The 25,767-nt window shown below is 44.8% G+C and overlaps 1 protein-coding gene across 1 annotated transcript in view; it reads left to right on the forward strand.

The window, feature by feature from the left end:
- hdlbpa (high density lipoprotein binding protein a) overlaps positions 1 to 25,767 on the forward strand; it is a 118,155-nt gene that overhangs the window by 10,579 nt on the left and 81,809 nt on the right. The window contains exons 2-11 of the mRNA XM_072474848.1: positions 7,104 to 7,179; positions 9,105 to 9,217; positions 10,416 to 10,570; positions 11,106 to 11,321; positions 13,441 to 13,647; positions 14,615 to 14,830; positions 15,335 to 15,541; positions 17,600 to 17,707; positions 22,765 to 22,869; positions 25,092 to 25,170. Coding sequence (XP_072330949.1) covers positions 9,142 to 9,217; positions 10,416 to 10,570; positions 11,106 to 11,321; positions 13,441 to 13,647; positions 14,615 to 14,830; positions 15,335 to 15,541; positions 17,600 to 17,707; positions 22,765 to 22,869; positions 25,092 to 25,170 — 1,369 coding nt within the window. The 5' untranslated portion in view covers positions 7,104 to 7,179; positions 9,105 to 9,141. The remainder of the gene's footprint in view (positions 1 to 7,103; positions 7,180 to 9,104; positions 9,218 to 10,415; positions 10,571 to 11,105; positions 11,322 to 13,440; positions 13,648 to 14,614; positions 14,831 to 15,334; positions 15,542 to 17,599; positions 17,708 to 22,764; positions 22,870 to 25,091; positions 25,171 to 25,767) is intronic.

Consider the following 25,767-nt stretch of genomic DNA (forward strand, 5'->3'; position numbering starts at 1 on the left):
AATGTATTTTTTTTATGGGTGAAAAATACTGTGGGGGGCGGGATAAGGGATCTGCACCCATCACCCATGTGTTCTCTGACCTACATTGGCTGCCAGTCAGGCAACACTTCAATTTTAAATTCTTATTCTTTTCAAATCTCTTTCTCCCTCTATCTCTGTAATCTCCTCCAGCCTTACAACCCGTTGAAACCTCCTGTGGTGTTCCAATTTTGGTCTGTTGCACATGTTTGGATTTCTTATTGGCACTATTGTCTTCAGCTGTCTAGGCCTTAAGCTCTCCAATTCCCGACTTGAACCGATCCGCCCCTTTTGCTTTCCTCCTAAGATGTAGCTCTAAATCTATCTTTTTGTCCAACTGTTTGATCACCTATATTGACATTCTTGCATGTAGCTCAGTATCAATTCAGTTTGATTATACTTCTATGAAGTGCCTTGGGATGTTTTAACTGTGTTTAAAAGGTGCTGTTTACATAAACATTGTTGATTGTACAAGTCTAGGCAGCCAGTGCATGCAGTTGGTCTCTTACCATCCGATCTAAATGAGTGGCTTTGGATGAATGTCATGCACTCAGTTAATGGGCCCTTTTTATTCCAGACAAGCACAGTAACAAATGTTCCGTGTTGCAAACTAATTTTGTAAACAGCCTTGTAATGTAACTGTATTTGGCAGTTAACCCCACATTAAGGTGCATATGTGCACCTTGCGTCATTGCAGACCTGTGCGTGGACTGAAAGTACTCTGTTCAACCGTGTTGTGTAAAGTTCCAGTGGACTGAACCCTCCCCCATTACGCTACATCCTAGTCATATTTCCATTCTTGTTATCTTCACTGGATTAAATACTCCACTGTACCCCTGATGAAAGATCAACCTGAAATGTTAACTGCCTCCCTTCACAGATGCTACCAGATCAGCTGAGCATTTACAGCATTTTCCACTCTACTCCATGTTGTTACATAGGCAAAGAAATGAGAAGCACACTTCTGTTCATCATATGGTGGGGCAACTTTGTCCACCACCGTTCCCATTTGTTGGTAATGCCAATTAAGTTTTTAAAAATTCATTCAAGGAATGTGGGCTTCATGGGCCAGCATTTATTGCCTATTCTTAATTGCCCTTGAAGGTGGTGGTGAGCTGCCACCATTAAACATTGTAGTCCCTGTGGTGTCTGTACACCAACAAGTGCTGTTTTGGAAGGGAATTCCAGAATTTTGGACCCGTGATGAAGGAATGGCGATTATGTTTCCCAGTCTGAGCGGCTTTGAGAGCGAACTCTAGATGGTGGTATTCCCAGGCATCTGCTGGCCTTGTCCTTCTAGATGGTAGTGGTCGTTAAAACGAATGGGACTCGGTCTGAAAATTTCAGGTAGATTCCGTTCTCCCTAGGTACGCTTCACTTGCCCCTTCTCTGAATTTCCTTGGTGGCACAGGATAGAACTACTCATTTGCACCTTCTTCTCAACCTGATCTGATCCATGTCATCTCATCAGCAAAAATCCACCTGTTCTCCACTGCCTCTGGGTAGGTGCTTCCTCAAGTATAATCCAGGCTCCATGTTTCCATCCATATGTTTGATTTGTGTTCATATTGAAGATTGATTATCTATTTCTTACATCTTAAGGTCACATCTCAGCTGTTTTGTTCTTTTCTCTCCAACTAAAACCGTAAAACTATAGACATTCTCCAAGTCTGAATTCCAACCCATTTATCAATTTGCTTGTTTTTTGCACTTTGTTCTAAACCAGGATCCCAGAACTTCATAATTCTCTTCCGGTACAGGGAACCCCAGAGATCAAGCTTATAAAGTAATTTTAAATGCAACATATCTTCAATGAGACAGTGAAATTTCTCTGAAAAATCTGTTGACATATATGTATCTATCTGTGGATGATATTGGATCAGTAAAGCAGATATTTTTAATCTCGTAACCTCTGATGGTTTTAGATCTTAATCTAAATATAGCATTCATATCAAACCTTTTGTTTCTTTGGTGTTGTCTGATCTCTGCTGTCAAGCCGTTGAAGTGAGTTTGATATGTCTGTTTTGAGTGTTTTTACAAAGTCAGTATCTCATAGACAAGCTACACCGTTCAACTGGTCTGTGCCAGTGTTTATACTCCACATAAAACATCTCCCACCCTACACCTCACTGGATCATATTCTTCCATTCCATTTTCCTTTTGAAAGGATGAAGAGATTGAAAAAAAAAACATGTTTTATATTGAAACTTCTGTGCCCCTTGTGCTTCAGGAAATTGATTTCTTTTACAGTTTCATCTCATTTTTATATGCGAGTTTGGAACCAGTTTATGAAGAGTATGGTCCCACTAACATCAGTCAGATAATTGAGCGGTTGATGTATTTCACATTGAAGAATGAATGTTGTTTAGGTCACCAGGAGAACTCTCTGCTTTTCACTGGTAATGCAATGCTGCATAAATACACAAGCCGAGATTACAAACCCTTGAGTGAGGATTGAACCCAATAACCTCTGACTGAGCCATGAAATTAGCCACCAATTAAAGTTGACATATAGACCATTTTTAATGTTAAAAATGCTACTGTAGTAACATATTAGGCAAGATTATAAAAAGTGGAGGGAAGAGTGGGTACTCCAATTTAGTGCACATAACAGGAAATTGTTCACTCCAGCCTGTACTCTCCTGTCTGGCAATGCATGATTATCTGAACTGTACCTGCACATGCTTGGTGACACCAAAGCAGAAAATATCCCTCAAGCTCTTGACTGCTTCGCTCTACCCCTTGAACTGCCGAGCATGCTGTGTCCGCTGGTGCAGTCTTGAGTCTGCGGTAAGGAAGCCCTTGATCTGCCTTTGTGCATAAGATTTTGAGTAATTTGCTGAGTTGGCAGCTGGGCTATAGAGTCGGTCTCTGTATTGATCTGCCATGACCTTGCAGCTCTGCCTCATCCAGCCAGAACACAATAGATTCCAGGAGCCGAAAGGAGCTGGGGCTACAACTGACGTGAGCAGTGGATTCCAGCTGGCACCAGAAGGGTGTAACAGCAATGGCTCATGAACGTTTATACCCCCGCTTGGAGCAAACAAGATGACTGGTATTGTAGGATAATGGAAAGTGAGATATTAGTGAAGCCTGCATCATGTGTAAGATGCCTGTCGAATAACGTAATTGCTGACTTTTTTGTGAAAATTAACATTGCTTGTATGTGTGCATCATGAATTTTGAAGCAAAGTGTTTTGAGTTGTGTTTTCAGTGAAAGCTGCATTAAGGATTTTACTTTTGAAATTTGCACTTTAAATGTTAATTTTCTCCCCCCCTCCCCCTGACGATGCTGGCTGGCTATCAATTCAGTAGTACCACTACCTCTTCAAAGTGCTCGTGTCACTTTAACTAGATGCTGAGTCCACAGGCTTTTTACTGCCCAAGTCAACCCTTGTTAGGCTCGTAATCAGAATGGCTACTACTGGGCGGTGATCAAATGTAAAGAAGTCAATTTCATTATTTTGGTGCCATTTATGACCATCCTTGTAGTCATCGGAGAGTGCCCAATTCATTTTTCCAATTTAAGGGGCAATTTGGCATGGCCAATCCACCTACCCTGCACATCTTTGAGTTGTGGGGGTGAAACCCACGTAAACATGGGGAGAATGTGCAAACTCCACACGGACAGTGAGCCGGGATCAAACCTAGGACCTCGATGTCGTGAGACAGCAGTGCTAACCACTGCGCCACCATGCTGCCCAGTCATCGGAGTGGTAAAGTGCAGCCACCAATTTCTGCAAAGCAAAGACCCACATACTACAAGGTAGGTCTCCTGCACTGTAGGGGTTCTTTCAGCTCATCAAGTCTCCACCGACCCTCTAAAGTGGCACACTATAACCGTTGGACACTAAGGGACATTTCAGCACATCTTTGGGAGGGAACCGGAGCACCTGAAGGAAATCCACGCAGACACTGGGAGAATGTGCAAACTCCATGCAGACAGTCACCCAAGGTCAGAATCAAACCCGGGTCCCTTGAGCTGTGAGGTAGCAGTGCTAACCACTGTGCCAACCATGATAGTTGATAAAAGATAATTGATTATCGATTATGGTCGTGCTGTTAAAGGCTGGACGTTGACCAAGATACTGGGAGAACTGCCCTCCTGTTAAATAGTGCCATGGGATCTTTTCTGACTTGAACTCAATGGCACCTACGACAGTGAGGCTCCCTCAGTACTGAAGTGGAAGCCTGAATTGGATGTATAGGATGGAGTTTTGAACACACAATGTTCTGTCTGAAACAAGTCACTGAGCTATGACTGTGTATTAAGACTCTGGCCAACCTTATTTCCTGTTCCTCCTGTTGCCCAACTAAATTAATTCTTCTTAATGTAAACTTTCCCATTCTAATCTGCTTTTATTTGAAATCACAGGATTAATCTGATTACCTCTCCAAATAAGTTCAACGAGGTCAGTGTGAAGAAACATTGGGTTGTTTACCTCAAGTCCATTTCCGTACATGCTCTTTGCGTTAATTGTCACTTCTACAGTGTTTACCAATGACCACTGGCACTATCCTTTCTGCTGTCAGCCTGCGTTAGATAATTGTTCACATGTAACTCGGTGTCAATCACATGTCACTGCTGGGTCTAACCCCCAGTTTCCTGCTTCTGTTTCTTGTATGTTGCAAGAATACATCAGGAATTTATGATGTGCTCTCTGCTATGAGACAATAAAAGTCATTTAACTGGGAGAAACATTGCCTGCTGATGCAGCAAATTAGCACAGACCAGTTCTCGGGGTTTGGGTGATACTGGCAAGAAGACTTTGTGTAATTTGCTGTACGCTGCCTGAACAGCTGCTTGTGGACTGCCTCCAGTCACTAGTTTTAATAGCTCTATTGTTGGACCTCCTTGAGTGGTCAGAATAAATCCTAAATCTTGTAACCTGAGACCAAAATGTAATCTGTAGGAACTGGTGGGTTGCCTTCTGTGAATGTCATTATTTTAAAAAAAAATAATGCAGATGTTTGGGGGTGGAGGAACTGAAAAAAAAGTTGAAGTTACTCCAGCATTTGTCAAGGAAATATGTACATCTTGCCTCCGAACTGAGAGATTTATTGATAAATAGCATGAAAGGAAGAGTAGAAGAAGGAGGGAAGAACTCTTACCAAACAGATTGAGCTGTAAAGTGCTATAGTGAGGATCAGGAAATGGTTCAAGGGGCAGGAGTGATGTGCACAGGCTTGTGCTTGGCAATCCTTTCTTGGTCCCAACTTTAGCACTTTACAAGTAATTCCATGGTCACTTCCCTAATGTTGTTCACCGGCAACACCTCTTTCAGTTCTTAGAGGGGGGAGGGGTGTCTCTCCACCTGTCCATAAACTGAAAGATAGTATTGATTTGTTTCCATCTTGATAAGCGGGGGCATATTCCCCAATCTCTCTGTTTTGATGTCATCCAATTTTCTATTAATAAATTTGCAACAAACTTGAAATAGGATAAACTCAACAGGTTAGTTTATTTGCACATACTTGATGTGAAAATAGGGTTTGCAATATTAAACATCCCCACCCCTTGCATTTATACAGTAAAAAAGAGATGGGGAGAAGAAGGTTTTTATAGTGCAGAGACCATATTAAATAAATACTGGTTCATGTGTGTCCAGAATCAAAGTCCAATGAGATATTTCTTCACCAAGATCGACAGGCTGAAAACTGATGTTGTGTAATGCACGTTTCCGGTGGTGTTGATTTTGCATGATCAGATGGGCACGCAGAAATAAATCAGGGTTGTAGGTAATAGTAGTTAGAAACCGTGTAGATAGGGACAGGTGTTCGATGTGGGCCAAAGCTCCTTGTCTGTGAGGCTGCTAGTCAGAGGATAGATTGAATAGACTGAGACTTTGCAGTTCAGCAAGAGAGGGGCTTTTGCTGAACTGCTTTGTATCCCTTGTCTCGACCCTGAGATTGTTAATTGTCTCAACTATTAAGTATCAAAAGGAAGGTTGGAGGGCTCTTTTTCTTACCATACTATTGTTGACGATCCTGTGTTATGAATGCAGATGACTCGAATCAGCCAGGTGTGTAATTTTGGTGAATAGCTATAACCATCGTGTATTATCCTTGTTTGGCCCTTGCAACTTTCGATAGACTACCTTGGTGTTGTTGTCCATACCTCGCCCAATTATATCAGACTGTTTAATTTATTGATTACATTGAAAGTAGCCAGAGCTCTTGTCATGGCTTCACTCTTCTATCTACAGTCTGCAAAGGATCTTTTCTTCATCCTTTTTTTTTGTTCTTTTACATGCTCCCTTTTTCACAACATTTTCCAGTGATGTGGATCCATGAATGCTGACACACCATTCTCTGCAACTTCCTGTGACATTATTCTGTGAGAATGCTTGTCTGATATCCAATAAATTGAGTCTTCCACCTCAGCCTCTGACTAGTGTATTTGTAAGTCTAAAAAGATCTCCACTAACCAACATATCTCCTGCATTGGGCTGCAACACGACTGATTGCTAAAAGTATCTGCATCATGTAAGCCAGGCGTTTAAAGAATGGGGAAAACTCCCTTTTTATGTGCAGATGCATTCAAGTTTGATTTTATGGTCTTGTACTGGAATGAGGTTTTGTGTGGGGAGGACTTGCTGCCTTATCCAGGGGCTTTAGTGTTCCCAGTACTAGCGGATCTCCAATTGTATTGCGTTCTCGGGCGTGTTTCTGTGGAGAACTGCATACATAACCAGTAATTAGATGAAATAAATCTTTCTGTTTTGTACGTTAGTCATCAAATAAAAATACGTGTGGGTCAGTTGCTGCTGTTCTGTAGTATAATTGGATTAGTAAACTTTATTATTACATATTGTAACTACTTTCAGTTAAGGAATTATAATGGAACAGGGAATACTATGGGCCTGGCAAATTGGTGGATTTGCATGGATGGGGTAGTTGGAATATAGAGCCTGTGATGAAGGCAGGATTGCTCATTATTGTAGCTCGGCTCTTTCTGAACAGAGGGCTCCTTGAACAATTGTGACTTGAACACTGGTTCAAGTAGCCTATCGGCAGACATGTGGATGTGCTGCTGAATTACTGCATTTACTGAATCCTTTCATCTGTTGTCCACTCTCTTTCAGATCAAAAAGCTGGCAGGCTGACGCGGGGAGGAATCCACTTACAGGACGGACTTTCTGGCAACTGACCATTTAGCTGGTGAGTCTGTTTTGTCAGTTGAGTTACCGTTTTCCCCCTGTCTGTTGATGAATTTCCTGCATTACACAGTGACTTCACTTCAAAAAGTGCTTTGGTGTCTGTTATCCCTTTGGAATCATCTGAGTTTGTGAAAGATGCTATAGAAATGCATGTCTGTCTTCCTCCTTTATCCTTTCTTTCTGAACACATTCTCCTGAATCATGTAAATCTATTCTTCTTTCCCATCACTGGGAACATATCATTGAGACTCTTGTCTCTTACTCTAACTTTCTTTCTCAAGCCTCATGTATAACTTGCCTCCCTCTGAATTTACAGGCTTTTAAAATAAAAATCATCCACTTGATTCAACCCAATTTTCGTTTGATCAGACTCACTTGCTTCCACAATCTTTCATGCACACAAATCATTGTTTTCATAATCACTGTGTGGTTAGTTCGCTTGCTCTGTCGATCCTATTAAAGGTTGGGAATCCCTATTCTGAAACCCGCATGTATTTTTGAGCGCCGACATGATGTCACAATTGGGAAATCCCACAAGGCTTTGGGAAGGTTCCCGCGTAAAGCGTGGTTCCCAAAGCACTGCCCACGTGCGTTATATTCTGAAATCTGATACACACTCGGCCCCAAGCATTTTGGATAAGGGATGCTCAACCCAAAGCTTGTGAAGCGTTCATATTTTGAATGAATGGAAACTGCGCTACTGCTGAAAGCAATTGATAGCTCATTGTTCCTTCATACCCTTGCAACACAGAATTGTTCTGCAAATTTTGTAAAGAATGGATCAGCAAATAACCCTTTGTTTGTGTGCACTTTGTGTGCACTGAGTATTGTTAAATTATTTAAAATCTTTACACAGAAATGGTTTTTGATTGTAGTAATACCATTCCTCATTTGTTGATGCTGCATGTACAAGGGGCTAACTAGGTTGTTATCTGGATGTAACAGGAACCTACCTGGACATTGGTTTGAAAGGTTTTGCTGTGCTGGTTATGTGCCCAGCTATGCCACAGTTCTTGAATGACTATTGTTATCCTCACAAGGGGGTGGTAAGCATATATGATTCTAGGATTTGTATTTCTAGTCATGTACTTTGTTTCATTTTTTATAAGAGTACCCAATTTATTTTTTTCCAATTGAGGGGCAACTTTCTACCTAACCTGCACATCTTTGGGTTGTGGGAGTGAAACCCATGCAGACACTGGGAGAATGTGCAAACTCCACACAGACAGTGGGCCGGGATTGAACCCAGGTCCTCAGCGCCGTAGGCAGTAGGGCTAACCACTGACACCATGCCACCTATGTTTGTTTTATTTCTAAATATTTGTGCTGTAGTGTTATATTGTTCACTGATCTCATGAGCCATCTTGGTCTTTGCCATAAAGCCATATTCTGTGAGTTCCTTTGCCTGCAACTCTGGCTTGGCTGTTTGGCCGTCTCTAATCTTTCTATCCCTTTCTCTCTTGAGCTACTTGTCTTGTTTTGCCTTAAATGGGTTTATTTTGTTTACCAAGACTTGGGGTAATGAGTTCCACTCTCTGGATTCCTAATCAGATGCATTGGCGATAGTCTTTTATTTATTGCCCCAATAAAGTGGAAATATTTTCTCATTTCTACCCATTTGAACTCCTTTCTATAATTTAAAAACCCCCTCTATCAGGTCGCATCTTGGCTTTCTTATTTTCCGAGAAAAAGAGCTCTTCTCTTTCTCCATTGGCTGAACCCTTCAGTTCTGGCAGCTTTATAAATATTTTTCGCCCTTTCTCCACCTTGTGTAGTCTAACCAAGGTTCAGTTTTCTTTATTCTATTCTAAAAATTGAGCCCAGTGCTTTATTTCATGACCTTATTAACCTGCGTTTTAATATGAATAATGGTTAAGTGGCTGGTAGGCATGTATCTGTATATAATTCCACATTTTTCTGTTGCAGTGGCATACCCGGACCTCGTGTACGTGGGATATCGACAATGAGCTCCGTAGCCGTCTTGACACCTGAAAGCTTTGCCGAGCGCAGGAGTGGCCTCAATGAGCAACAGGCCAAAGGTTGGTGAAAAGTTTCAGATTGCAGTATTGTCTTAAATTCATTCATTGATGAGCGCTTGCTTTCTAGAATGTTGAATGCTCCGATCCTGTGGCAGCCTGTCACTCTAGTTTACTGTTGAGGCTTCTTTCATTTTTTTTTGAGGAGAGTATATTGAGAGAAGGCAATACATGTAGACCAGCTCATCAATCTGAATTGAGTAGAAGGGAGCTAACTGAGGTGTTCTGATTCTCCCCATCTGTTTTGAGGGAATGTGTCGTCTTGACTATACGAGATTCTGTCCTCCTGGCTCCACTGGTGGAGCCGGGCTACTTTGTGATATGGGATGGTGAGAACCTGATTTTTGTGCCCTCTTGGCATACAGTCAGATTTCTTATTTTCTTGTGCCGATAATAAACAAGCCCATATTGCATTTCACCTGCAGACTGCAACATACTTTTTCTTGCTGTAATACATTACCTGTTTGACTTGTCTCACTTTGAGTGATTTTTCTCATTCTTACCCACTTCACTGCTTGTGAAAGAGTTGTTGTAACATGCTATCCACTTCTGAGCTACCTTCCATTTATGTTTCTGTTCCCAGAAACTTGTCTGGTGCAGTATTCTGGAGAGCAGTGAATGACTCTTGTGTTTATATTGTACAATGGCCCTATTTAGCTCTTGGGCACGCCTAAGAAGCAAGTGATAGGAAGGGCAAGATGAGCTGGCCTCGGTCTGCGTTCCTTACCAATGGCTGGGAGCTTGTTTTCTGACTTGGGTGGTGCATAGATTAGCAATTTGAAAAACAGATTAGAAAGACATGGACTGCAGATGCCATTGGTGACAGACCAATTGCCTCACGGTCCCTGGAATTAGGAATAGACTGACCTGCTATCAGGTGTGACTGGATTCACAGAGATACCTTCTTACCCCTGCCTCACATTCCATCACAATTCTTGTTCCATGTGAACTACGCAAATTCTGGAGCCAGTAATCACCTGAACCACAATAGTTTCGGTCGCTTCTAGAGACCGAGCCACCACCCATTTTTAAAAACTTAAATATGCCCTCTAAATGACGTTTACAAAAAATAACCGCAACTGCATGTATTCAAACGAGTTTGCAATGCTCTCACTTGCTGATTACAGCTACTACTCATCGCTCACCTGATGTTGACAACAGTGCTTGTGACTTTGACCAAAATAACCTCTTCATCCCACAGTAAGTGTTGGTTCTGAAGATGAGACTGATCTGGTACCAACTTACAAGGAAGCATTTCCTCCTCTCCCTGAGAAAGCTACTTCTGGAGAAACCACAACCGAACCATCTGGTGCATGGACCAAAATCCGACCACTCAAATCTTCTCTCATCACCCAGGTATGTCTTGTTGAATAAGGCTCTTCATCTTGTATAGGATGAAGAGTACGATTGCACTAGTGGAGGTGAAAATCCTCACCGATTGTAGGGGTGGGAGTACTGATAAATTCATTCTGATTGGGAGCTGGGTGGGAGCAGTCATTTGAGCACAGCTTTTGCTTCTGAGATCTGGCTTCAAATGCAGCTCATCTTAGAATAGTTTTAACCCTGACTTTCACCTCTGACAATGTTTCCCAAGTTTGCTGTTCAGATATATCAGCAATAATATAATAAATGAAAATGCTGGGAACATGTAGGCCACTCTATCTGGGGGGAGGTTGGTGGGAATGGAAAAAATAATTCGAGTGCAGAGCCCTCCAAGTAGTTTCAATCAGAAAATGTAGAAAGGGAATATGCAGATTGAAAAACCGAAATCCAGAAAGGATCTTTTCGTAACCTCAGTTTAATAATGGACAAAAAAAACCATAAAAGAGGTATGTGGTGTGTAAATAGCGAAGCAATTGAGATGATGCCAGCTCCTGTGTACTGTGTCTAGGTTTTTCATGTACCATTAGAAGAGCGCAAGTTCAAGGAATTGACACAATTTGGAGAAGGAGATCAGGCTAAGATCTGTCTGGATATCATGCAGAAGACTGGTGCGCACATTGAACTCTCATTGGCCAAGGACCAAGGTCTTTCCATCATGGTTTCCGGAAAGCTTGAGGCTGTCATGAAAGCGAGGAAGGAGATTGTTGCTAAGCTGCAGACTCAGGTAAGCAGTGGGGAATCACAAAAGTTTCAAACATAAGCTAGGACAGATGGGGAAGGGAAGAGACTTTTAATTACGGACAGAAATATGGTACAAGTTTGTCAAGTGCAAAAAAAAGGTTAGTCAACAAGAACTCCAGTTCAAGCTTTGAATAATTTAAAATGTAGTTACGGAACTCTATCTCAATTTGAATAATGCACACAGATAACAACAAGTGGACCTGCTTGTGTTCTGGGAGAAAACAACAACTTCTCAAGGTATCATACCCAGTAAAGGCATGTCGTATTAGCTTTTTCAGTCAATTAAAAAAAAAAAAAAATAGACACATGCTATTAAGATGGTTGTGGAAATCAAGTGAGTTGGCATTTGGGCTATGGACAGTAACCAGCCTCTGATGTATACTTAATTAATTATGGACCTGGGTGAGGGTAACTCAGTCATTTGTGGAATTCAGACATTTCATTGTTTAAGTATGGGCCAATAACTAAAGACTGGCGTTTCCAGGCTACCTGTCTCATATTTCAGACTGGACAAAAGGGAAAATCCAAACTAGCTGTAAGTCATCAAGCAGTCAAAGTACTCGACCTTTTCAGTTTAAGTTGGCCTGAATACCAAATTCGTAGATACTCGACTACAAGAGACCTCCATTTACTCTGGCTGAATCCATCAAGAAATTATAAGCCTGACCAGTGAGAGTCAAGAAATCGTAAAATTTGAAACTGAATTAATTGTAATCTGGAAAAGTGTGCTCTGTCAGTATCTGAATGCAATCTCCGTGTGTGTAAGAGACTGTGGCATTGTGTTAATTCAGGGTTAGTGTGAAAATAAATAACCTTCCTTTATTTTAAACTCCAAAGCCTGCTTCTGAACTATTTATCTGGAATAAACACTCCAAAGATTAAAAAAAGAACCATGTTGTTCCACACACGTTTTGATCATGGGCACTAAGAGAGCAGATGCTTTCTGTCCCTGACAAACGCATTAAATCATAATTTATGGGGAGATTCTTTCAAAAAGGGACACCCCACCCCCCCAAATGTCCATTTTTTTTGATACCCTTATTCACAAGGATGTCATCTCAACCATTCAAATGTTACATTTTTATATTAAAATACATAGAATCCGGGGCGCCATTCTCCACTCCCACGCCGGTTGGGAGAATCGCCTGGGCCTCCGAAATTTCCGGGGACGCCGGTCCGACGCCCTACCGCGATTCTCCCAAGCGGCGGGAACGGGCCGGTCGAGTTTTGCGGGCTGGAGAATCGCCGGAGACACCCAAAATGGCGATTGTCCGGCACCCCCGCTATTCTGAGGCCCGGATGGGCCGAGCGGCCAGGCCAAAACGGCGGGTTCCCCCCGGCGCCGTCCACACCTGGTCGCTACAGTCGTGGGCGGTGCGTGAACGCTGGGGGGGCGGCCTGTGGGGGGGGGGGCGAGGGGGGATCCTGCACTGGGCTTCACCTTGAATGTGGGGTGGCCCGCGATCGGTGCCCACCGATCGTCGGGCCGTCCTCTCTGAAGATCCGTCCCCCATCTTCTTGCGGGGCGGATTTGGACAGGACGGCAACCACGCATGCGCGTGCTGGCGCCGGCCAACCCGCGCGTGCGCGGATGACGTCCGTTATGCGTAGCCGGCCGCGTTATCTATTCGGTGCCGCTTTTACGCGGGCGACAAGGCCTGGCGCGGGTAGATGACGCGGCCCCGATACTGGCCCATTGTCAGGGCCTGAATCGGTCGGGACCGGGGCCATGCTGCGCCGTCGTGAACCTCGACGGCGTTCACGACGGTGCGGCCACTTCGGCGTGGGGGTGGAGAATCCCGCCCCTGATATTTAATCCAGCTGCTATCTACCTCCTGGGCTGGCTGGATGTTTTGAGTGATATTTTCAGATGCTTGCCTTCGTTGATAGCTTGCTTATTTGCTGAGGGATGGCCAGTATAGCTGACTGAATTGGGGTGCCTGGTATTGGGGTGTTATGCCCTGAATAGTTAACCTGGTGCTTGCCAGTGTTTTGAGTTACTCCGTACACAACTGCTTGCATTTGATTAACCGTGGCTGGTAGTGGGCTACTTGTGTTTTGGGTGCTTACCTGGTAAAAGACTGCCTGTCTTTTGGCCCTAGGCTTCAGCAACAGTAGCCATCCCCAAGGAGCATCATCGTTTTGTGATTGGAAAGAGCGGCGAGAAACTGCAGGAGTTGGAATTGAAAACGGCGACTAAGATCCAGATTCCTCGACCTGAAGATCCCAGCAACCAAATCAAAATAACTGGTACGAAAGAAGGCATTGAGAAAGCACGACATGAAATCTTGCTGATCTCTGCTGAACAGGTATGCACAAAGGACATTACTGATTGGAGATTTTTGACCCAGGAACTGAGTTAGCCAGTACTGAAATGGCAAATTAGAGATACATCCTGACCAAAGCACTTTGTAACTTTAGTATAATTTCCTCCAACTCATGTTATGCAGATTTGACAACATGGCTCTGTATTCTTAATTGCAACACATCAAACTCTGTTCAACAGAAATCTGGCCATGATCTTACTGACGTGATGTGTGACACCCTGCACTTGCCTCTTAATTTTGCAATAATTTTGTCTACCTATAAATATTAACCTGGGTTTTTTTTACATTTCTGTTGCTATTTTTTCTCCTTCCCACATCCCCAGATTGATCCGTTGACTTTCATTGTAAAATGATACAGCAAAGAATGGGGCCGTTCACCCAGTCATGCCTGTTTTAGCGTTGTCAACTTATTGAAAAAACCCAGGTTAATATTTATAGGTAGACAAAATTACTGCAAAATTAAGAGGCAAGTACTCCATTCAGTACATCTATTATACTCCATTCAGTACATCTCCTCAGCTTAACATGCTGTTCTAGTACCAACCTCATTGTTTCCTGTGTTTCAGCCGAAGTCCCATGTGCTGCATGGGTTTATTGAAGACTTTCCGGCAGCCTCTTTAATGTCACTTCCTCAAAACCTCGACGTTTGGAGCCAAGTGCTCATTTCCTCAAACTCTTTTATGACTAAGTTCCCACCACATAAAGTCAGATACAGTATTGATTATCAGCTTGGGGAGAAACCTGCTGTTGCTGATTTTGCCAAGTCTTGTATGGTCTTTGGTAGATTTGGTAGAAAGTGTCTGCCAGTTCTGTGTACCACACAGAATATTGCAGGATTGAATGACGCAGGAAAAGAGATACAGTAAAAAGCTGTGCCTTTGAGCTTGCCGATCCTGCTTTCAATGCAAAAATTCAGTTTGAAATTAAAGTAGACTCTTATTGCACACAGGACAAGCGTGCAGTCGAGAGGATCAACATTGAGAAAGTCTATCACCCATTCATTGCTGGACCCTTCAACAAGACCTCTGGGGAGATGATGCAGGAGACGGGAACTCGAATCAATATCCCACCACCAAGTGTTATGAAGAATGAGATTGTTATCACCGGTGAGAAAGAGCAGGTTGCACAGGCTGTCTCCCGCATCAAGAGGATCTATGAGGATAAGGTAAGGGATGCAATCAGTTTGGGTGAATCTTTCACGGAATGCCTCTGGCTAACAAAAAGCCAGTCTCTGCTTGAGACTGGGTTCATTGTCACGTGAAATATGTTTGTTTCGGGCTTAGGAGCTTAGTTGGCATTTGCTTCTGATGTATATACCATAAAGGATGTGAGTAATTGGTGTAGAAAATAACTTGCTGCAAAGCATTAGCACCACCAATGCACAGCAATGGGATGCAGATACCTGATTCCATGATTTACACGGACTAGTGCCTGAGCATGGTCAATTCCCAAAAGGGTACTGAATGGTGATCATGAAGGAAAATTTGTTAATATTCCTTTTTCTTGTTTACCTGTGGGATTCCAATGCCAGCTCAGTTGAAATTGGGTAACTTGCCACAATCTGCTGATGGCACCTAGATCGTCCTAGTCTGTTGTGACATGGTACTGCTGGGTGGTGTTGTAGGACAAGCTTTAAATGAATTACTAGTTTTAATTTTGTGCGTTTTAGAAAAAGAAAACCACAACAATCGCAGTGGAGGTGAAAAAATCTCAACACAAATATGTTATTGGACCCAAAGGCAACTCTCTGCAGGAGATTTTGGAACGGACTGGAGTCTCAGTCGAAATCCCACCCTCTGACAGCAACTCTGAAACAGTCATCCTTCGCGGTGAACCTGACAAACTGGGCCAGGCTCTGACTGAAGTCTATGCTAAAGTGGGTGAAGCATGCTGTTACCTGATAATTGTAGTTGTAGATGTGTAATACATTTTGCCTGCCATAGTTAACTTCACAGGACCAATGCCATCCTGTAAGCAGTCTGACTTGTTCTTATGAAAGTTGCCTCTCATTGCCCTGTACCTACTTGTATGATGGCATAACCCCTGGGGATGTAACAATAACACCGTCTTTTTAAAACAATCTGGATTGGATGGTTGTCTTTCATTTCCCTGCGGTCTCTTTCGAGGTTGAGCAAGTGAATACTTGGCAAACTGAGACTAGATACAAATGTTGAAGATGAACATGTAGAATAGCATTGAGCATATCTACTTATTTCCATCATTACAATTTATTGTCCTAAACAATATAAAAATAATGAACACTACACTTCCCCACTTAATAGGGTAGTCTTGTTTAACTTGAAGCTGATTTTTTTTTTTCTTTCCCCAGCAATTTTCTTGTGTACCATTCTTGAAGCTGTCTGACTGCCCAGCACACTTTAAAAAAACAACATATATATGTATTTATTTTTAAATGCTTTCAGAATGAGCTTTTAGTCACTGCCTCTCTACCCCAGCATCCATAATTTTAATAACTGATGCTCTCTGCATTTTGAATAACTCCTCTTAAGAACTAAGTTGAGCTCATTTAATAACATTTTGAACACTGAACACAGCAACCCCCTCCATAGTTTGAAATCCCAAAACAGCACTTGCATCCCAATGCTCAGCTGCCCTTTTCTTCTCAAGGGAGTTGGTCTTGTGAAATGGTGTGATTTGGGGATACAACAAGATTGTTCACAAAAGCAAAGAAATTTGATTCCTTTTTTGTCTCCAATGCTGTGGGTGGCTTGGGAGATGGAGATTTGGCCAGGGACATTGTGTATATTTTCTTAAATTGAGATAACTTTAGGTACTTCCATTCCTTCTGTAACAGACTCTGCTTCTGTCCACGACTATTTCCCCTGTAAGGCTGTTGCTCTTATTTACAGACTTAATTCATCCTTCGCTTTTGTTGCCTGTGTTTGTTCACATAATATCGGTTACCCAACAGACTTTGGATTTTGGTGTCTGTTGCAGCTTAACTTTCTACAGTAGCTCTACATATTCCTATTCTACTAAGGTTATTAACTCCTTCAATAGATCAGAAATAAAAACTGAAAAATGTATAGCAAGTGGATCAGTATCTGAAACAAATAGAGAAAAAGGCCAGGGATAACTTATCCACCCTGACATGAAGCAGCCTACATGCCAACATCAAGAAGACAACATTTATATACATACACACACATCACGTCATTCCCCAGGAGGGGCAGAATGCAGCAGGAAATTCCTCTCCCACTCCCAAAGGTGCTCATGGAAGATCCAGCAGAGTCTAGTAACTGACGATCAATACTGACCCATTTACCACTTCTAACTCTGCTCCCTTGCAATGATCTATAGTGGATCCACACTAATCATATATAAAGGTAATCTATATTTGAGGACAATGTTCCTCTGTTACAGAGTTTGTTCTGTTCAACACCCAACCATTTTATCTTATACTGGTGCCTTCTAAGGCCCTCCCCTCTCTGTTCCACTCAGATAACACATCCATCCACCCAACCCAATTTATTTCCTTCCCCAGTTAAGAAACCTTCATCATATCTTAGTGTACTCAAATGCGCCATGTTTTAGATGTGCAATGGTCTTCTATGTGCGATACTCCTCTAGACTTGAAGAGAAGAGTGAGATGGGTTCATATTTCAGACAAAATGCAACAGTCTTGATGAAGGTTTACACTCCCATGTAACCTGTTTCCTCTTCATTATTGATTTCCCTGCCACCCCCCCCCCCCCGCCACCTTTTCAGCACCTCCGAGATTTTTTGTTAAACTGTTGATCGAGTTTCATTTGTGCTTTATTTCATATTGTATAGATATCCTGTGTTTTGTTTGTATAACCATACACACCCAGTGAGATAACAGAAAATGGCAGAATGACTAACTATCTGCAACTGTACATTCTTACAGAGAAATAACCAGTATTTTTATTTCTTCCTCCCTCCTGTTTTCAAGGCAAATAGTTTTACAGTAGCAAGTGTCAACGCTCCAGCCTGGCTCCATCGCTTCATCATTGGGAAGAAAGGGCAGAATCTGAGTCGCATAACACAGCAAATGCCAAAGGTACAAGGAACACTGATGTTCCATTATTTTGTAGATTTTACATGAATCTGGGCGTATTCTACTTATTTCAACTTTACTGTGTCTGGGAGGTTTAAACTGCCGTAGCTGCTCCCTCTCCACCACTCATTGTCCTGTCCCTGTCCTTTTTCGTGCAGTCCACTGAGGGTGAGGACAGTTATTGTCATGCTCTCATCCCTCCTCTGCTCTAGTGTTGAGGGTATTATTCTCTCCCCCAGGCTGTGTTCCAGTGCAGAGAAGGTTATTGCTGTGCTCCGGTCTCCCGAGTGTGGCAGGTGGTACCTTTTTTTTCTATAAACATTTTATTGAGGTATTTATGGTTTTATAACAACAACAGAATAAACAATGTACATGAAAGTATAAACATAGTGCAAAAGCCGTCCTCCTCCCTTACAGGTCCGACCTTTACTAACCCCCTACTCTAAACTAAACTAAACCCCCCCGCCCCCCCAACCCTCCTCTCAAGGCAAACTTGATTTTGTCCCGACAGAGAAAGCTAGCCATGTCAGTTAGCCAGGTCTCCGACTTCGGGAGCTTTGAGTCTCTCCAAGCTAATAGTATCCGTCTCCGGGCTACCAGGGAAGCAAAGGCTAGAACGTCTGCCTTTCTCCTCCTGGATTCCTGGGTCTTCTGACACTCCGAAAATCGCCCCCTCCTTGTTTTCAACACCTTGGACATGACATCCGCAAACCCCTGCCAGAATCCCCTAAGCTTCTGGCATGCCCAGAACATATGGACATGGTTCGCTGGCCCTCCCGCATACCTTGCGCACCTATCTTCTACCCCAAAGAACCTGCTCAACCGAGCCACTGAAATGTGAGCCTGGTGAACGATCTTGAACTGTATCAGGCTGAGCCTGGCACAAGATGTGGACGCGTTGCTCCTCAGTCTGCGTCTCCTCGGACCCCATGAGTTCCTTGTAAATGTCGGAAACCCTCCCTTCTCCCATCCACATTCTGGAAACTACCACGTCCTGTATCCCCCTTGGCGGTAGGAGCAGGAAGGTTGAGACCTGCCTGCGTAGGAAATCCCGCACCTGCAGGTACCTAAACTAATTTCCTCTCGTCAATCCAAATTTCTCCTCCAGCTCCCTCAGGCTAGAAAAGCTCCCCTCTATAAACATATCTCCCATCCTCTCAATCCCTGCTCTCTGCCATCCCCGGAACCCTCCATCCAGCCTTCCCGGGGCAAACCGGTGATTATTGCAGATTGGAGACCAGACCGATGCTCCCACATGTCTCCTCCATTGCCCCCAGACTCTCGGGGCCGCCACCACCACGGGGCTGGTGGAGTACCGTGCCGGCGGGAACGGCAGCGGCGCCGTTACCAATGCCCCAAATAAGTGCCCTTACATGATGCTACCTCCATTTGCTCCCACACCGACCCTCCCCCCACCACCCACTTCCTAATCATGGCTATATTTGCCGCCCAATAATAATTACTAAAGTTCGGCAGCGCCACTCCGCCCTCCCCCCGGCTCCGCTCCAGCATCTCCTTTTTTACTCGCGGGGTCTTACCCGCCCATACAAAACCAGAGATCACCTTATTGACCCGTTTAAAGAAGGACCACGGAATAAAGATGGGGAGATAGTGAAACACAAACAGGAATCTCGGGAGGACCGTCATTTTCACTGTCTGCACCCTCCCAGCTATTGACAATGGGAGCGCATCCCACCTTCGGAAATCGTCCTTCATTTGGTCTACTAAACGGGCCAAATTTAACTTGTGTAGCCGTTCCCATTCCCGCGCCACCTGAATGCCCAGGTACTGTAAGCTTTCCCCCTACCACCCTAAACGGCAGCTCCTGCAATTGCCTCTCCTGCCCCTTTGCCTGGATCTCAAACCATTTCCCCATATTCAGTTTATAACCCGAAAACTGGCCAAATTCCCCCAGAATCCTCATGATTTCTTCCATCCCTTCTAGTGGGTCCGAAACATATAGGAGCAAGTTGTCTGCATATAGCGAGACTGTTTTCTTTCTCTCTGTCTCTCTCTCTCTCTCTGTCTCTGTCTCTGTCTCTATCTCTGTCTCTCTCTCTCTCTCTCTCTCTCTCTCTCTCTCTTTCTTCCCCCCCCCCCCCCCCCCCCCCCCCCCCCCCCCGACCAGCCCCTTGAGGCTGTCAGCACAATTGCCAGCGGCTCTATGGCCAACGCAAACAGCAGTGGGGAGAGGGGGCATCCCTGTCTCGTCCCCCGGTGCAGCCTGAAATAGTCCGATGTTAACCTGTTTGTCCGTACGCTTGCAACAGGAGCCTGATATAGCAGCCTGACCCAGTCAATGAAGCCCTGCCCAAATCCAAACCGCCCCAGTACCTCCCACAGATATTCCCATTCCACCCGATCAAATGCCTTCTCTGCGTCCATTGTGACCACTAGCTCCACGTCCCTACCTTCTGGGGCCAACATGATCACATTTAGCAACCTTCTTAGGTTAATCGCCAACTGCCTCCCCTTAACAAATCCCATCTGGTCCTCCCAATCACGTCCACGACGCAGTCCTCAATTCTTGAGGCCAAAATCTTAGCCAAAGATTTGGCGTCTCCATTTAGTAGGGAGACCGGTCTGTAGGACCCGCTTAGCTCCGGATCATTGTCCCGCTTCAGGATCAATGAGATAGTGGCCTGTGACATCGTCGGGGGAAGCACCTCACGCTCCCTTGCCTCATTGAATGTCCTCATCAACAGCGACCCCAATATCCCAGAGAACGTTTTATAAAAACTCCACTGGGTACCCGACCGGCCCTGGGGCTTTACCCGACTGCATAGCCTTCAGCCCCTCTACTATTTCCTCCTACCCGATCGGGGACACCAACCCTTCTACCAACCCCCTGTCCACCTTCGGGAACTTCAGCCCCCCTAAAAAGTGCCTCATCCCCTCCGGCCCAGCTGGGGGTTCCGACTCATACAACCTGCTGTAAAACTCCTTGTACGCCTTATTAACGCCTGCTGAATCTCCGACCGGATTCCGGTCCCCGTCCTTTACTTTCCCTATCTCCCTGGCTGCCTCCCTCTTTCTAAGCTGCTGCGCGAGCATTCTGCTGGCCTTCTCTTCATATTCATAAATCGTCCCCCTCGCCTTCCTCAGCTGCTCCACCGCCTTCCCTGTAGTGAACAAGCCAAACTCTGTCTGTAGCCTACGTTGCGCCCTTAGGAGCCCTGCCTCTGGGGTCTCTGCATACCTCCTGTCGACCTGCAGTATCTCCTTCATCAGTCGGTCCGTCTCTGCTCTGTCTGCTTTCTCCCTGTGGGCCCGTATCGAGATCAGCTCCCCTCTAACCACACCGCCTTCAATGCCTTCCAGAGTACCGCCGCCGAAACTTCACCCATGTCGTTAACTACCAGGTAGTTCTGAATACATTTCCTCAGCTGCCCACACACCACCTCATCAGCTAAAAGTCACACGTCCAGCCTCCAGTGCGGGCGCTGGCTACTCTCCTTGCTAACCTGTAGGTCAACCCAGTGCGGGGCATGATCTGAGATTGTAATCGCCGAATACCCAGTGTCCACTACCCCCGTCAGTAGAGCCCTGTTCAGAATTAAAAAAGTCAATCTGGGAGTACACTTTGTGCACATGTGAGTAGAAGGAGAACTCTTTCACTCTCAGCCACCAAATCTCCATGGGTCCACCCCCCCCCCCCCCCCCCCCCCCCCCCCCCATTTGCTCCATAAATCCCTTTAGCTCCTTTGCCATTGCTGGTACCCTGCCTGTCCTTGAGCTCGACCAGTCTAGCCCAGGGTCGATGACTGTGTTAAAGTCCCCCCCCCCCTTGACTAACTTGCGCGAATCCAGGTCCGGGATCTTCCCCAACATCCTCTTTATAAACTCCACATCATCCCAATTTGGCACGTACACATTCACAAATACCACCGGCAGCCCCTCCAGCTCCCACTCGCCATAATGTACCGGCCTCCCACATCCGTAACTATTCTTCCCGCCTCGAATGACACTCTCTTGTTAATCAGGATCGCGACCCCTCGAGTCTTAAGACTCCAGCCCCGAGTGAAAAACCTGTCCGATCCATCCCTTCCTTAATCTACTCTTGATCAGTTACTCTAAGGTGCTTCTCCTGTAACATTACCACGTCTGCCTTCAGTCCCCTCAAACGCGCGAACACGCTTGCCCTCTTAACCGGCCCATTTAGCCCTCTTACGGTCCTGGTGATCAGCCATCACCTTTCTGGAACAGTCTCCAGCCTGGGCAGCCTCCGCCCCTGACCTCCCTTCTGTCCCACAGTAAAAGTCGTGTGCCCCCCCCCCCCCCCAGTAATGGCACTATGTAAACCAACCCCTTCAACAAGAATAACATCTGCTCACCCCCCACTGCGCTTCCCTGAGCTAGCCCGCCCAGCTAGCTTGGTGACCCCTGCCCATGGCGCCAGACGTTCTCCCACCTATTGTTCTCTCCCCGGCTCTGACACACACATACAAAAGAAAAACAATCCCAACACAATTGCCCGAAAATAAAACGTGAAAAACAAAGAAAAGATCAAACAGAAGATCCAACATCTAACATTTACACCTCCATCCCCCATCAGTGCAAATGTAAACTTTAACTCACACAGCTCTGCAACAAGCCCCAGATCAATACAGAAGGCATTACAAATAACGTCCGAAAAACAAGAAACTTCTTTTAACATGCAGCAAAGTTCAAAGACCTCGGTCCGCCATCAGCCCTTTCCTTCTAGCGAAGTCCATCGCTTGCTCGGGCGACTCAAAATAAAAATGTTGCTCCTCATACGTGACCCAAAGTCGGGCTGGATACAGCAGTCCAAACTTAATATTTTGCTTGAAAAGGATCGACTTTATCTGGTTGAACCCCGCTCTTCTCCTGGCCACCTCCGCACTCAGATCCTGATAGATCTGCAGGATACTATTCTCCCATTTATAGCTCTGTGTCTGCCTGGCCCACCGTAAAATACGCTCCTTGTCCAAGTACCTGTGGAATCTCACCACCATTGGGATGGACTTTATAAAACGTTCTCTGGGATATTGGGGTCGCTGTTCAAATAATTTTGTACATAATTTTTGTTCTTGGTGCAGGTATACATTGAATTCACTGATGGTGAAGATAAGATATGTCTGGAAGGCCCAACCAAGGAGGTGAAACAAGTTCAAGAGCAAATTGAAAATGTCGTGCAGGATTTGGTAAGTATTGGACAGAAACGATCACAGTGCACTTGAAACTGTGAAATTTACTCTATCTTTGCACAGTAGTTTAGTACATGTTGGTTACTGTGTTTAATTATTGTTATTTTGATATTTAGGCGGTTTATAAAATGAACCTTGTTTGAGGGGGTGTAGTGTATTGAGTAGTGTGAAAGATGAACAGGAGAGAGAAGCAAGATGTTGCAGATTATCTCAGTCAAAGTTAGCAGGAAGGTTTTACCGCATGTTATTCCATATCGTACCTGCACCTGGGGAACTCTGGGCAGGATTCTCCACTCCCGCGCCGAAGTGGCCGCGCCGTCGTGAACGCCGTCGGGGTTCACGACGGCGCAAAACGGCCCCGACCGATTCAGGCCCTGACAATGGGCCAGGATCGGGGCCGCGTCATCTACACGCGCCAGGTGTGGACGACGCAGGGGGGAACCCGCCGTTTTGGCCTGGCCGCTTGGCCCATCCGGACCTCAGAATAGCGGGGGTGCCGGACAATCGCCATTTTCGGTGTCTCCGCCGATTCTCCGGCCTGCGGCCCGCGAAACTCGACCCGGCTGTTCCCGCCGCTTGGGAGAATCGCGGGAGGGCGTCGGACCGGCGTCCAGGGAAATTCTGGCGGCCCTGGCGATTCTCCCAACCGGCGTGGGAGTGGAGAATCGCACCCGTTATATCTAACCTGGTTGAAGAACACCAGCCTTCTAAGACCAATGGGCATCGAGTGAAATTAATTTAAGCTCCCAGATTCAACTCACTCCTCAGTGGGGACACATCTACAACAGAGAACTATACAGAAGTGCTTCAAAACATTTGAGTTGGAATTTTCTCTGTCAAGAATAGTAGGAGTAGTAAATGTGAAAACACTGACTAGAACAGGGGGACTGCTCTGAAGTTGCTGCTTGGAAGGTTGAACATGTTACAGATGCACAGCCGGCCCATCAATATCTGATTGGGGAAAAAAAGATCGGTGAACTTTTTTTAGGTTAAAGATTTTTGTGGGGGGACACTGTTGTTAAAGGCGGATAAGCAAACTCACTTTGTCCCTTCTAATGCTGTCAACCTGCAGTATATTTCTCGCATTCTGTTTTCGTTTGTTTTCTGTCATTTATGTTTTGGTGGCATTTATTTTGAGTTGCATACAACAAGTGTGCTTTCAGGGCTGGGAAAAGTTCAGGCTAGACAAATTGGATTTTAATGAAGGGTAAATCCTGTGTGGGCTTTGAAATGTTGCTAACTTTGCCTTAGTTTAATTGCTCTGTTTTATTACCTTTGCTCTTGAGTCGCCAGGTATCTTTATGATACCGCCACGTGGTTCAAGTCCGAGTAATGATCAATAATCCAATACACCGATTAGTAAGATTTAAATCAAAGCACATTTATTATACACAGTAATCACTACTCATGCACAAATTCTACGTTTAAGCTACTTCTACAACTAACAGGCCTAACTTGGAACTGGCCCACCAGGTCAGGGAAACAAATGGCCTTTTGTTTGGGTTCTGAGCCTGCGGGATTCGAAGTTGGTACAGATTGGTAGCTAGGAGCGCCTATCTCGTAGCGAGCGTTGAAGTAAGACTTACAGCTTTGACCAGCTGCTGAAGAGTGAAGAGCTGGAAAAGCGGTGGAGAAGAGAGCGACTTGAACTTGGGGCTCAATTCTTATAGTCCCCAAGGGGGGCTTCCCGCCTTTCAGGGCGGACCCTGTACCTGGTCCCAAGTGATTGGACTTTGTCCCAATCGCTTGGTTCGATTTTCTCCAATGCTGGAGCGGTTCCCAGATTGATGGGCGGTCTTGAGGTGGTCGTTCACCTCCTTTTTGTGTAGGCTTCCGCTGGCGCCGAAGAGTCTGGTTTTGCTTTGTGTGTCTAAATGTTGCTTATTGTTCCCGGGGATTGCTCATTAGTATGCAGATGGCTGTTGTTTTGCTATGCTGATGGTTGCTGGTATCGATAGTGTCTGGCCTTTCCAGAGGTAAATACACAGCCAACCTGCAGCTGTTCGTTTTTGTCTTGTTGGCTGACTTTCCCATCAGCCTTTGCCGTTCGCCATTTTGAATCGGGAGTTGGCCATTTTAAGTGGCTACAGGAACAGATGTGATGAAGCACAGGGTAGATTTTGTGAATGGCTGTCGAGGAGAGTAGATGGTCTGCAGGCTTACTTGGTCTACAAGTTGCATTAAGATATAATTGCCTTGTGTTAATATTTTAATTACAGGTGAATCGCATGGACTACACTGAATTAACAGTTGATCCCAAGTTTCACCGTCACCTTATTGGGAAGAATGGAACAAACAGTAAGTGAATACAAAGGTGGACGGTCCTTGCTAGAATCGTTTATGCACTTGAAAGTGATTGATGGCCACTCAATCCCAGGAGACCGGTCACTAATCTGTAGTAATAGTTTCAATAGCCCATCACTTTACCATGTGTTTACCTGTGTGTTAGATTAGAACTCATCTTTAATATCCCTCTAATCTATGCTTGTGAAGGGGTGTCAGGCAAAGAAACCCAGAGAAGCTGGTGTTGTGTAACTGATGGTGTTCAGGAATGTGTAAAAGTAGACAACCCAATTGGATCGTTGTGGGATTTGATGCCATGAGCTATGTTAGTTGTTTTACGACCCCAATGGGCTAGTGCATGGTCATTTCCAGCCCCGCTTGACCTGGAGTTGCAATGCAATTGAAATTAGTAAAGAATTCTTAGAAAAACAGCCAAGGCCTTTGGCCCTTGGCTGCCCAATAACCGCAGTCACCAGATTTGTAAATTTAAACACAATTAATTGTTAATAACAATAACTATAAATATGCACCAAATGCAACCAGTTAACAATTCTCGTTCTTAACCCCCCGTAAAAATGATACAGGTCTTTGTTATTGATGGTTGTCTTCTAG

This window comes from Scyliorhinus torazame, chromosome 14 (genome assembly GCF_047496885.1).
Source record: "Scyliorhinus torazame isolate Kashiwa2021f chromosome 14, sScyTor2.1, whole genome shotgun sequence".
NCBI lineage: Eukaryota > Metazoa > Chordata > Chondrichthyes > Carcharhiniformes > Scyliorhinidae > Scyliorhinus > Scyliorhinus torazame.